Source organism: Heterodontus francisci, chromosome 18 (genome assembly GCF_036365525.1).
Source record: "Heterodontus francisci isolate sHetFra1 chromosome 18, sHetFra1.hap1, whole genome shotgun sequence".
In the NCBI taxonomy this organism is placed as follows: Eukaryota; Metazoa; Chordata; class Chondrichthyes; order Heterodontiformes; family Heterodontidae; genus Heterodontus; species Heterodontus francisci.
In genome coordinates this window covers 89,229,341-89,242,100 of record NC_090388.1, presented here as the reverse complement: position 1 = coordinate 89,242,100, position 12,760 = coordinate 89,229,341, and the positions used below count along the sequence as shown (strand labels likewise).

General features: G+C 43.2%; 1 protein-coding gene across 2 annotated transcripts in view; it reads left to right on the top strand.

Moving 5' to 3' along the window:
- Positions 1–12,760, top strand: part of kdm5a (lysine demethylase 5A) — a 390,488-nt gene that overhangs the window by 239,918 nt on the left and 137,810 nt on the right. For both annotated transcript variants that reach the window (XM_068051114.1, XM_068051113.1), the window contains one exon: positions 4,743–4,857. In XM_068051114.1, coding sequence (XP_067907215.1) covers positions 4,743–4,857 — 115 coding nt within the window. The remainder of the gene's footprint in view (positions 1–4,742; positions 4,858–12,760) is intronic.

Here is a 12,760-nt window from a genome sequence, read left to right as displayed (position 1 = left end):
CTGAGTTGCCATTCTTGCCCCTCCTTAAGCCAAGTTTCCATGATAGCAATGATATCATGTTACCATGTGTCTTTGAGTGAAGAAATGTTTCCTCATCTCAGCACTAAATGGCCGACACCGTTGTCTGAGACTCTGCCCCCTAGCTCTAACTCCCTAGCCAAGGTAAACATCCTTCCAGCCTCGACCCTGTCAAGCCCCTTAGAAATTTTACACATTTCAATCAGATCTCCTCTCATTCTTCTAAATTTTATTAAATATTAGCCTAATCTGTCTTTCAAAATTCTATAGATTCTGGAAGGGTTCCTGCAGACTGGAAAGCAGCAAACTTAGCCCCACTATTTAAGAAGACAGCGAAAGAGATAACTGAGAACCACAGACCTGTTAGTTTAACGTCAGTAGTAGGGAAAATGTTAGAATCTATTATAAAGGATGAAATAACTAGACACTTGGAAAATTATGATATGATTGGAAAAATCGACATGGATTTATCAAAGTGAAATCATGTTTGACAAACCTGTTGGAGTTTTTTGAGGATGTTACTTGTAAAGGAGAACCAATGGATGTGGTGTATTTGGATTTCCAGAAGCATTTTAATCAGGTCCCACACAGGAGGTTAGTGAACAAAATTAGAGCACATGGGATTGGGAGTAATATACTGGTATGGATTGAAAATTGGTTAATAGACAGAAAGGAGAGAGTAGGAATAAACGGGTCATTCCCAGGATGGCAGGCTGTGGTGAGAAGGTGTAGATTGGACAAGGCCACATAGCTGACCAAGAGGCCATGGAGCAAAGGCAAACAATATGTTAATGTTTGCCTTCGCTCCATGACCTCTTGGTCAGCTATGTGGCCTTGTCCAATCTACACCACCTCCTTTGTTATCTCTTGCCCCACCCCCGGCTCACTTGCTTATAACCTTTGACATTTCTAATATTTGCCAGTTCCGAAGAAGGGTCACTGACCCGAAACGTTAACTCTGCTTCTCTTTCCACAGATGCTGCCAGACCTGCTGAGTGGTTCCAGCATTTCTTGTTTTTATTATCTTGAACTACCAGTTATTTATCATCCATTAACAGAACTTCAGACCCTAACACTGGGTGTCTTTGTTCATGAGTCACTAAAAGCTAGTATTCAGGTGCAGCAAGCCATTAAGAGGGCAAATGGTATATTGGCCTTCATTGCAAGGGGATTTGAGTACAAGAGGAAAGATGTATTGCTGCTGTTGTATAAAGCCTTGGTGAGACTGCACCTGGAGTATTGTGTACAGCTTTGGTCTCCTTGTCGAAGGAAGGATATACTTGCCATAGAGGGAGTGCAACGGAGGTTCACCAGACTAATCCCAGGGATGCTGGGATTGTCTTATGATGAGAGATTGCAGAAACTGGGCCTGTATTCTCTAGAGTTTCGAAGAATGAGAGGTGATCTCATTGAAACTTAGAAAAATTCGTATGGGGCCTGACGGGGTAGATGTGGATAGAATGTTTCCTCTGGCTGGCGAGTCTAGAAGCAGGGGACACAGTCTCAGAATAAGGGGCAGGCCATTTAAGACTGAGATATGGAGTAATTTCTTTATTCAGAGTCATAGAGAGATACAGCACTGAAACAGGCCATTCAGCCCACCGAATCTGTGCCGATCAACAACCACCCATTTATACTAATCCTATATTAATCTCATATTCCCATACCAAATTCCCACCTTCCCTCAATTCTCCTACCACCTACCTACACGAGGGGCAATTTATCATGGCCAATTTACCTATCAACCTGCAAGTCTTTGGCTGTGGGAGGAAATCCACGCAGTCACAGGGAGAACTTGCAAACTCCGCACAGGCAGTGCCCAGAACTGAACCCGGGTTGCTGGAGCTGTGAGGCTGCGGTGCTAACCACTGTGCTGCCCCTGAGTCTGCTGAACCGGTGGAATTCTCTACCCCAGAGGGCTGTGGAAGCTCAATCATTGAGCATGTTCAAGACAGAAATTGATAGATTTCTGAATACGAATGACATCAAGGGATATGGGGATGGTGGGGGAAAATGGAGTAGAGGTAGATGATCAGCCATGATTTGTTTGAATGGTGGGGCAGGCTCATGAGACCGAATGGCCTACTCCTCTTATTTCAAATGATCCTATTCATTCTCTCTGCTTGGACAATCCCCTCATAAGAACTAGGAGCAGAAGCAGGCAATTCAGCCCCTTGAGCCTGCTCCGCCATTTAATACGATCATGGTTGATTTCATCTCGACCTCAACTCCACTTTCCTTCCCGTTGTCCATAACCCTTCAACCCTTTACAAATGAAAAATCTGTCTGTCTATCTCAAAATTACTCAATGTCCCGGCATCCACCACACTCTGGGGTAGTGAATTCCACAGATTCACGACCCTTTGAGAGAAGTAATTTCTCCTCATCTCTGTTTTAAATCTGCTACCCCTTATCCTAAAACTATGACCTAGATTGCCCCACCAGAGGAAAATCCTCACTACATCTACTTTGTCAATCCCCTTAATCATCTTGTATACCTCAGTTAGATATCCTCTCATTCTTCTAAACTCTGGAGAGTAAAGGCCTAAACTGCTCAATCTCTCTTCATAAGACAAACCCCTCATCTCTGGAATCAATCTAGTGAACCTCCTCTGAACTGCCTGCAATGCAACTTCATCCCCCCTCAAATAAGAACACCAAAACTGTATACAATACTTCAGGTGCGGTCTCACTAATGCCTTGTACAGTTGCAGCAACACTTCCCTACTTTTATACTCTATTCCTTTAGCAATAAATGCCAAAATTCCATTTGCCTTCCTTATTACCTGCTGTACCTGCATACTAGCTTTCAGCAATTCATGCCCGAGGACACCCAGATCCCTCTGCACCAAAGCACTCTGAAGTTTCTCTCCATTTAGATAATAATTTGCCTTTCTATTCTTCTGACCAAAATGGATAACCTCACACTTATCCATGTTAAAATCCATCCGCCAAATTTTGGCCCATTCACCTAACCTATCCATATCCATTTGTAAATTTCTTATTTCTTTTTTGCAACTTACTGTCCCACCTATTTTAGTGTCATCTGCAAATTTGGCTATAGTACCTCCTATCCTTGCATCCAAGTCATTTATATAGATTGTAAATAGTTGGGGCCCGAGGACCGAATCCTGTGGCACCCCACTAGTTACATCTTGCCAACCAGAAAATGACCCATTTATCCCGACTCTCTGTTTTCTGTTGGTTAGCCAATCCTCTATCCAAGCTAATAAATTGCCCCTAACCCCATGTGAACTTACCTTGTGTATTAACCTTTTGTGCGGCACCTTATCAGATGCCTTCTTGAAGTCCAGATAAACTACATCTACAGGATCCCCATTATCCACTTTACTTGTTACATCTTCGAAGAACTCTACCAAATTAGTCAAACACGATTTACCCTTCATAAAACCATGCTGACACAGAAATCAGTCCAGTGAACCTTCATTGCATTCCCTCTAAGGCAAGTATATCCTTCTTTGGTTAAGGAGACCAAAACTGTACACTGTCCTCCAGGTGTGATTTCATTACGGCCTATATAATTGTAGTAAGACTTCTTTATTCTTTTTACTCTAATCTCTTTGTAATAACGGCTAACAACTGGTTAAGAAAAATTGTTCAATCTCAGATTTAAAATTAGCAATTGATCTGGCACCAGTTGCAGTTTGTGGATGATGTTTCCAAATATCTGCCAGGAAATAAAACCCCAATTTGTGTAAACTCTCCTCATAAGTTGACCCTTGGAGTCCATTCTGGTAAATCTACGCTGCACTCCCTCTGCGGCCTTCCTAAAGTCTTGTGTCCAAAACTGTTCGCAGTACTCCAGGTGTGGTCTAACCAGGGCTTTGTATAGCTGAAGCATAACTTCGAGCCCTTTATATTTTAGTCCTCTAGATATAAAGACCAGCATTCCATTAGTTCTTTTGATTATTTTCTGTACTTGTTCATGACAACTTAATGATCTATGTACCTGGACCCCCCCGACTCTCTTTGGACCTACACTGTTTCTAGCTTTTTACCATTTAGAAAGTACTCCGTTCTATCCGTTTGGGTCCCAAGTGGATGACCTCACATTTGCATACATTGAAATCCTTGTTTCTCTGTTACTCTCTGCTGGGAATGGAGGAAATCAGATTGGGACAGAGTAACTGTTCTGAATAAGAATTCAAACCTGCTTAGTGGGCTGATTGTAGTTTAGCCCTTGAGTTGCAGGTGTACCTTCTGGCAGAAGTACGAATAGAAATGGGGCTTCCTCAAAAGTGATTTATTATGTAATCAGAAGAATGAGAGAGTTATCCAAACATCCAACAAAATTTCCACATATGTTTCATTCTTAGTTATTGGTGTGTTGAATGTAAATGGAAGCTATCAAAGAGCTGCCAAGAGTGGTATTCAGTAAACATTGGAGAATTTACCTCCTGTGAGGTGGGCCAAATTTTGATGAGTGTGTGTGGCAGGTCACCATTTGTTGAGGCCGATAACCTCAATTTTCAGGTCTCCTACATCCTGATACCAGCAACATTCTGTTGAATACAGCCTGCAGGTAAAAGCTTGGTTACATGAGGATGTGTTGAGCTGCGAGAACCCATGACTGTATTACGTATGAGCATTGTTGTTTATGGAAAAAGGCTGAAATTTCAACAAACCAAAAACCCTTCAATTAAATCACAACATTTTGAATGCAAGCTTGTGATAATTGCCTTTATTTTGTTGCTGTATTTTAGAAATAAATCAGAAAGTGGAAAGACTCGGACAAAGCTCACTATCCATGAGTTGAAAGCATTTGTGCATCAGCTATACAGCCTGCCGTGTGTTATCAGCCAAACTCGACTGGTTAAGGTAAACATTTAGCAAATGCAACTGGCATTGTATTATCACACACCAGGGGCAGTTGAACTGCAGTTTCTGATATACAGCATGCTGATCCAATGCCAATCTGCCAAACAGGTCTCTAAAGACATAACAGATGAGAATATCTCATGAGAATTTAGAGGAAGGGGCTGGATTTTGTGCTGGAGACAGGGTCCCCTGGCGCCAGGCTGAAAAGACTGGAAAACCACGCATCTGCATTTTATCGGCCCCCGGAGCAATCCTCCAGTCTTTTTGTGTCAAAGTTTTAGGAGATCAGGACCCCCGTGCCTTCAAAAACACCACCAACACCCCTCCCATGGCATGCAAGCACAGGAAGTGTAACATCTGCCGTTAACTTGTACCTTTCTCACCATCCAAGACCCCAAGCGCTCCTTCCAGGTGAAACACAGGAATTTACTTGTGCTTTTAATTTTTTTTTATTTGTTTGTGGGATATGGACGTTGCTGGCCAGGCTAGAATTTGTTGTCCATCCTTAATTGCCGTTGAACTGAGTGGCTTGCTAGGCCATTTCAGAAGGCATTTGAGTCAACCACATTGCTGTGGGTCTGGAGTCACATGTAGGCCAGACCAGGTAAGGACAGCAGATTTCCTTCCCTAAAGGACATTAGTGAATTAGATGGGTTTTTACAACAATCGACAATGGTTTCATGGTCACCATTAGACTAGCTTTTAATTCCAGATTTATTAATTGAATTCAGATTTCACCATCTGCTGTGTTGGGATTCGAACCCATGTCCCCAGAGCATTAGCCTGGGCTCTGGATTGCTATTTCAGATTTCCAGCGTTGGCAGTATTTTGCTTTAGCCATTGTCATTTAATCTCTCCTGCCTTCCACCCTATCACAGGACCTCCCTTTTGTTCTTTTTCCACCCTTCCCCCTTTCACTTGTGCTGTTTCTCTCTCTCCACAGATGCTGCCAGGCCTGCTGAGTATTTCCAGCATTTTCTGTTTTTATTTGGAAGGGAATGCCAGATCTGGCAGCTCCGTCTTGTGACTTCTAAAGTATTAGAAGTTCCTCTCTGTTGGATCCTGTATCAGATGCACCCTCTCCACTGTTCTCTACCCTTCTCTGTATAAAAACACTGTCTTGCTTGGCTTCCCTGTCCCTGAAGCACATTGTTTGCCCATCACACTGGGCTGTACCTGACTGTGGTTTCTCTTTACTTACAGCTTCCTACCTTGGCTTTCTTCACTTTTTACTATTTGGTAATCATCTGAAAGAACTTTCTCTGAAGTCCAGAATATTATGTTTGCCGCTTCTGCCTCTGCTTCCATGGATGAATTTTCAGCTTCCTCTGCATAGCCTACAACCTTACTATTCCTCTCATTGCTGCCTGCTCTTTATGCTTTGCTACCTTGTGTTCTAAAGTCCTACCCAGTCTGCTGTCTCTCTTCTCTATCTGTCTCCAAGCCTACCAATTGCAACTTTCCTGTACCATAACAATAACTTGTATTTATTTAGTGTCTTTAACATAAAAAAGTGCTATAATGATTCACTGGTGCATGTGAAATAACAGATGGTGAGCCAAAGAAGGCACGATTAGGGAGGGTGAGCAAAAGCTTGGTCTAAGGTGGGTTGTAATGGAAGTGAGAGGTGGAGGGTCTAAGGAGGGATTTCCATAGTTCGGGTGCTAATGGTAGGGGGAAGGGAGAGTGGGATATGCAAGAAGCTGCAGTCAGAAGAAGCAAGAATTTGGGTAGTTAGGAGGAGGTTACAGATGGGGAGAGGAAAACGTGGAGTTATACATATAGGTGTTAATTTTCAGTTGATGTTGGGGAGCATGAGGTGAGTATGAAGAACAGAGCTGATGATTGTTGGGGAGTTGGTGTTGGATCAGAATTTTGGATCAACGGTAGTTGAGAGAAATTGGGAGACTGGCCAGAAGAGCATTGGAGTAATCAGGTTTGGAGGTGTGGAAAGCTGAGTTAATGGCAGTGATGGAGATGGGCGATGTTATGGAGCTGGAAATAGATGGTGAAAATATGGGATCAGAAGCTTAGCTGGATTTTACAGAATGCTGAAGTTACAAACAAACTTAAACGTAAGCAGTGATGGCGGAGAAGCATGGGATTGATGACAAGAGTACAAAGTTTGGTAGGTTTATTTGGTGCATATTGGCGTGGGACTGATGTCACATACAGGTAGACCAGTTAAGGACATCTGGTTTCCTTCTCTAAAGCCTTAACAGTTGGATTTTTATGTCAGCATGGTCACTTTTACTATTACCGGTTGTTTTTCTTAATCCCAGATTGTTTTTTCAAGTGAATTCAAATTCTCAAATTACCATAATGGAATTTGAATTTGCATTCTCTAGATTATTGGTCCAAACTTCCAGGTTACTAGCTCAGAAAGATAATCTAAATGCAATGGCTTCAGTCTGCCCGATGTTTACTTAGGGGAAAATGCGGCTTATCCAAAACTGGATCTTGACAAGGTGGACAGTGGAGGGATGGAGAGGTAGAGTTGAGAATTGTCAGTGTACATGTGGAAGGTGACACCATGTTTGCAGATGATGTCACCAAGGTGAAGCTTGAAGAAGAGGGACTGAGGATGAATTCTTGGGGGATTGTTGTTAAAGGCCTGCTCGGGTCTGCAATTGAAATCCGACCTGGCCTGAGTCCTTTGATTTTTTTTTCCCGTGCCCGACCTGCCCCGAGCCAACCACTGGAATGAAGTTTGTTATATTAAAGAGTTTGTGCTCTTCCTGAGATGGAATCGCTCCCTGCAGTCTAGTGCAGGGTCTGGATGCACGTTTCCCACCTTGACGTCCTGGCAGTCACTGTGTCCGACCCGACCCGAGCCCGAAAGTCGGACCTGGAAGAGCGACCTGACCCGACCCGGACCCGACGCATATCGGGCCCGGTCGGGTTTGGGTTCGGTAACCATGCTGTAATTATTGTTAAGTTAGTGATGTGGAATTGGGAAGACAAACCAAATAATATGCTGTTGCTGGTTTTCCCTTTTGAGACTTTAATATGTGTTTTGTACATAAACTCATGAGGGATCTAGACAGAGTAGATACGAGAAAACTGGTACAATTGGTGGAAGGGTCGAGAACTAGATATCAGTTGAATGGCAAAAAAACCCACAGCAAGATGAGGAAAAACTTTTTTATGCAACAAGTGATTAGAATCTGGAATGCACTGCTTGAAGGTGTGATGGAGGCAGTTTCAACTGTGGCTTACAAAGGGGAATTGCATAAACACCTGAAGAGCGAGACTTTTGCAGGGCTATGGGGAAAGCGCGGAGAAATGGGACTAGCTGAGTTGCTCTTGCAGAAAGCTGACAGGGACACGATGGGTCGAATGGCTTCCATGGGTGCTGTAACCATTCTGATTCTATGTGCAATTACAGTATTTACAAACTGTATACTGTAATAATGCATTTTGTGCTTTAGTTAATTTGAATGGGTTAACTGATGGCTGACCGCAGCACACCGCAAGTCCCGATGGTCCAGAAGGAATCAGGTTACAGGAGCAGGAGGTAAAAGAGGGGAAGGATATGACAATTGAGTTCAGACACTGTTGGGTGGGGAAGAGGTCAGGAAAGTCAAAATGGATGCAACAGAAAAAAACTTCAAAAAATGGTTTTTAAAAAAGCTGAGAAAAAGTAGCTGAAGAATGAGCCACGGAGAGCGAGTTCAGAGGACCACTCTTGGAGTTGGTCAGATGGCAAGAATCAAAAGAAACCATAAGAAATAAGATTAAAAATAGGAAGTCTGAATGTGACAGATAAGCATTACAGAAAGTGTGACAAGAAGCTCCATGGTCCATGCAAAGAATAAGATCAAATTAAAGGCTCTATAACTGAATTTCAGAGGGTTGTGGGAGGAGATTAAAGAAATATGGAGAGGCGAGGCCATGGAGGGATTTGAAAACAAGAGTGAGAATTTTAAGATCAAGACATTGCTTGACCAGGAGCCAGTATTGGTGAGCGAGCACAGGGGGTGCTGGGGAATGAGATTTGGTGTGAATTAAGACATGGGAAGCAGAGTTTTGGATGATCTCAAGTTTATGGAGAGTAGAATGTGGGAGACCAGTGGGAGACTGTTGCAATAATCAGGTCTAGAAGCAATGAAAGCATGACTGAGGGTTTCAGCAGTAGATGAGCTGAGGCGGGCGGTGTCATGGAGGTGAAAATAGGTGGTCTTAGTGATGGCATGCATATCAGGTTGGAAGCTCATCATGGGGTCAAATGTGACACCAAGATTGTGAACAGACTGGCTTAATCTTAGACTGTTGCCAGGGAGAGGGATGGAGTCAGTAGCTAGGGAACAGAGTTTGGAGCAGGGACTGAAAATAATGGCTTCAATCTTCCCAGTATTTAATTGGAGAAACTTTCTGCTCATCCAGTACTGGATGTCAAATAAGCAGTTTTAATAATTTAGCAACAGCAAAGAAGTCAAGAGAGGTAGTGGTGAGTTAGAGCTGAGTGTTGGCAGCATACATATGAAAACTAATGTTGTTTTGGATGATGTTGCTGAGGGGCAGCATGTAGATGAGAAATGGGAAGGAGGCCAAGGATAGATCCATTGGGGACACCAGAGGTAACAGTGTGGAGCAGGAAGAGAGGCCATTACAAGTGGTTTTCTGCTGTGATTAGATAAGATTGGAACAAGGTGAGAGCAGTCCCACCCAGCTGGACGACAGGTGTTGGAGGAGGATGGTATGGTCAACCATGTCAAAGACTGCAGACAGTTTGAGAAGGATGAGGATGGTATGGTCAACCATGTCAAAGATTGCGGACAGTTTGAGAAGGATGAGGATGGTATGGTCAACCATGTCAAAGACTGCAGACAGTTTGAGAAGGATGAGGATGGTATGGTCAACCATGTCAAAGATTGCGGACAGTTTGAGAAGGATGAGGATGGTATGGTCAACCATGTCAAAGATTGCGGACAGTTTGAGAAGGATGAGGATGGTATGGTCAACCATGTCAAAGACTGCAGACAGTTTGAGAAGGATGAGGATGGTATGGTCAACCATGTCAAAGATTGCGGACAGTTTGAGAAGGATGAGGATGGTATGGTCAACCATGTCAAAGACTGCAGACAGTTTGAGAAGGATGAGGATGGTATGGTCAACCATGTCAAAGATTGCGGACAGTTTGAGAAGGATGAGGATGGTATGGTCAACCATGTCAAAGACTGCAGACAGTTTGAGAAGGATGAGGATGGTATGGTCAACCATGTCAAAGACTGCAGACAGTTTGAGAAGGATGAGGATGGTATGGTCAACCATGTCAAAGACTGCAGACAGTTTGAGAAGGATGAGAATGGTATGGTCAACCGTGTCAAAGACTGCAGACAGTTTGAGAAGGATGAGGATGGTATGGTCAACCATGTCAAAGACTGCGGACAGTTTGAGAAGGATGAGGAGGGAAAGTTTACCTTTGTCACAAAGACATAGAATGTCATTTGTGACTTTGATAAGAGCTGTTTCAGTACTGTGGCAGGGGCGAAAACCTGATTGGAGGGATTCAAACATGGAGTTCTGGGAAAGATGGGAACGCATTTGGAAGGTGACAACACGTTCAAGGACTTTGGAGAGGAAAGGGAGGTTGGAGATGAGATGGTAGTTTGCAAGGACAATGAGGTCAAGGGCTTTTTTTTGAGGAGGGGGTGATAGAACCATAGAAAAGTTACGGCACAGAAGGAGGCCATTCAGCCTATTGTGTCTGCGCCAGCTAAAAAAAAACTGGCCCCTCAATCTAATCCCACCTTCCAGCACCTGGTCCATAGCCTTGCAGGTTACAATACTTCAGGTGCAGGTCTAGGTACCTTTTAAATGAGTTGAGGGTTTCTGCCTCCACCACCAATCTGGGCAGTGAATTCCAGACACTCACCACCCTCTGGGTGAAGAAGTTTTTCCTCATGTCGCCTCTAATCCTTCTACCAATCAACTTAAATCTGTGCCCCTGGTAATTGACCACTCCACTCGGGGAAACAGGTCCTTCCTGTCCACCCAGGCCCCTCATAATTTTGTACATCTCAATTCAGTCACCCTTCAGCCTCCTCTGTCTAAGAAAGCAACCCCAGCTGATCCAATCTTTCCTCATAGCTGCATCTTTCAAGCCCTGGCAACATTCTTGTAAATCTCCTCTGTACTCTCTGCAGAGTAATTATGTCCTTCCTGTAATGTGACCAGAACTGTATGCAATACTCCAGCTGTGGCCTAACTAGCATTTTATACAGTTTTATTGCATCCCTGCTTTTGTATTCTATACCTCAGCCAATAAAGGAAACCATTCCATATGCCCTCTTAACCACCTTATCGACCTGTCCTGAAACCTTCAGAGACCCGTGGACATGCACTCCAAGGTCTCTCACTTCTACCCATCTTATTCAACCATTCAGCCCCTCGAGTCTGTTGCACAAGAAAAGGAGGAGGCCATTCAGCCCCTTGTGTGCAATGACGGCAGATTTAAAGCAGAGGGACAACACCTGAAGGGAGAGAACTCTTAACAATATTGGCTAACATTGGTGGTCAGCAGTTTAGTGGAAATAGGATTGAGGGAGCAGGAGCTGAGTCTCATGGACAAGAAGAGCTCAGAGAGAGCATGAGGGGAGGTAGGAGAGAAACTAGAGAAAAATGCGAGTTCAGGGCTAGGGCAAGTGAAAGCATTATAGGAAGTTTGGCCTGGTGGGCTAGTGGAGGGAGGGATGTGGCAGAGGCAGCTGATCTGTCGGGCTTGATCTTAGTAACAAAGAAGCCCATGAGCTCTTCGCACATAAGGACAGTAGTGAGAAAGGATCTTGGTTCAGAGATCAGTAGGTAGAATCAGTATGGGTGGAGATTAGGAATGACAAGGGTCAGAAAATGTTGGTGGGAGTTGTTTATCGACCTCCTGACAGTAGTTATACTGTTGGACAGAGCGTTAAGCAAGAAATAATTGGAGCTTGTAACAAAAGTGATGCAATAATTGTGGGGAATTTTAATCTTCATATCAACTGGACAAATCAAATTAGCAAAGATGAGTTTGTAGAGTGCGTTCAAGACAGTTTCCTGGAACAAAACGTGGAACCAACTAGGGATGAAGCTATTTTAGATCTGGTATTGTGCAATGCGACAGGTTTAATTAGTAATCTGGAAATAAAACATCTTCTGGGGGAAAAAGAGACCTAATACAATTGAATTCCATATCAAGTTTGAAAGCAACTTACTGCAGTCCCAGACAAGAATCTTGAACTTAAAACCAATTACATAAGTATCAGGGGAGAGTTGACTTAGGTTAGATTGAGTAAATAGACTAAAATGACTAAAAGGTATGGCGTTAAATAAAGAGTGGTAAACATTTAAACAAACGATTCAAAATGTTCGACCAAAATACATTCCATTAAAAAAACAGAAACTCAACAAGAAAGATCCATCCATGGCTTAATAAGGAAGTTAAGGATAGTATGAGATTAAAAGAAACAGCTTGTAATGTTGCAAGGAATAGTGGTAAGCCTGAGGAGTGGGAGTATTTTGGAAACCAGCAAAGATAGACCAAAAAGTTGTTGATAAGGGAAGGAATGGAATATGGGAGTAAACTAGCCAGGAATATAAAAACAGATTGTAAGAGCTTTTATAAGTATATTGAAAGGAGGAGAGTGGCAAAAAAAAACATTGGTCCCTGAGAGTAAGAGTCAGGAGAAATTATGGGGATTGAGGAAATAGCAGCGACGTTGAACAAAAATTTTGTGTCTGTCTTCACGGTGGAAGGCTCAAACAACATACCACAAATAGAGGGCAACCAAGGGACTAATTTAAACCAAATAATATCAGCAGAGAAAAAGTATCGGCAAAATTTAGGGGACTACAAGCAGACAAATCCCCAGGGCCTAATGGCCTACAACCTAGGATTCTGAAAGAGGTAGCTGCAGAGATA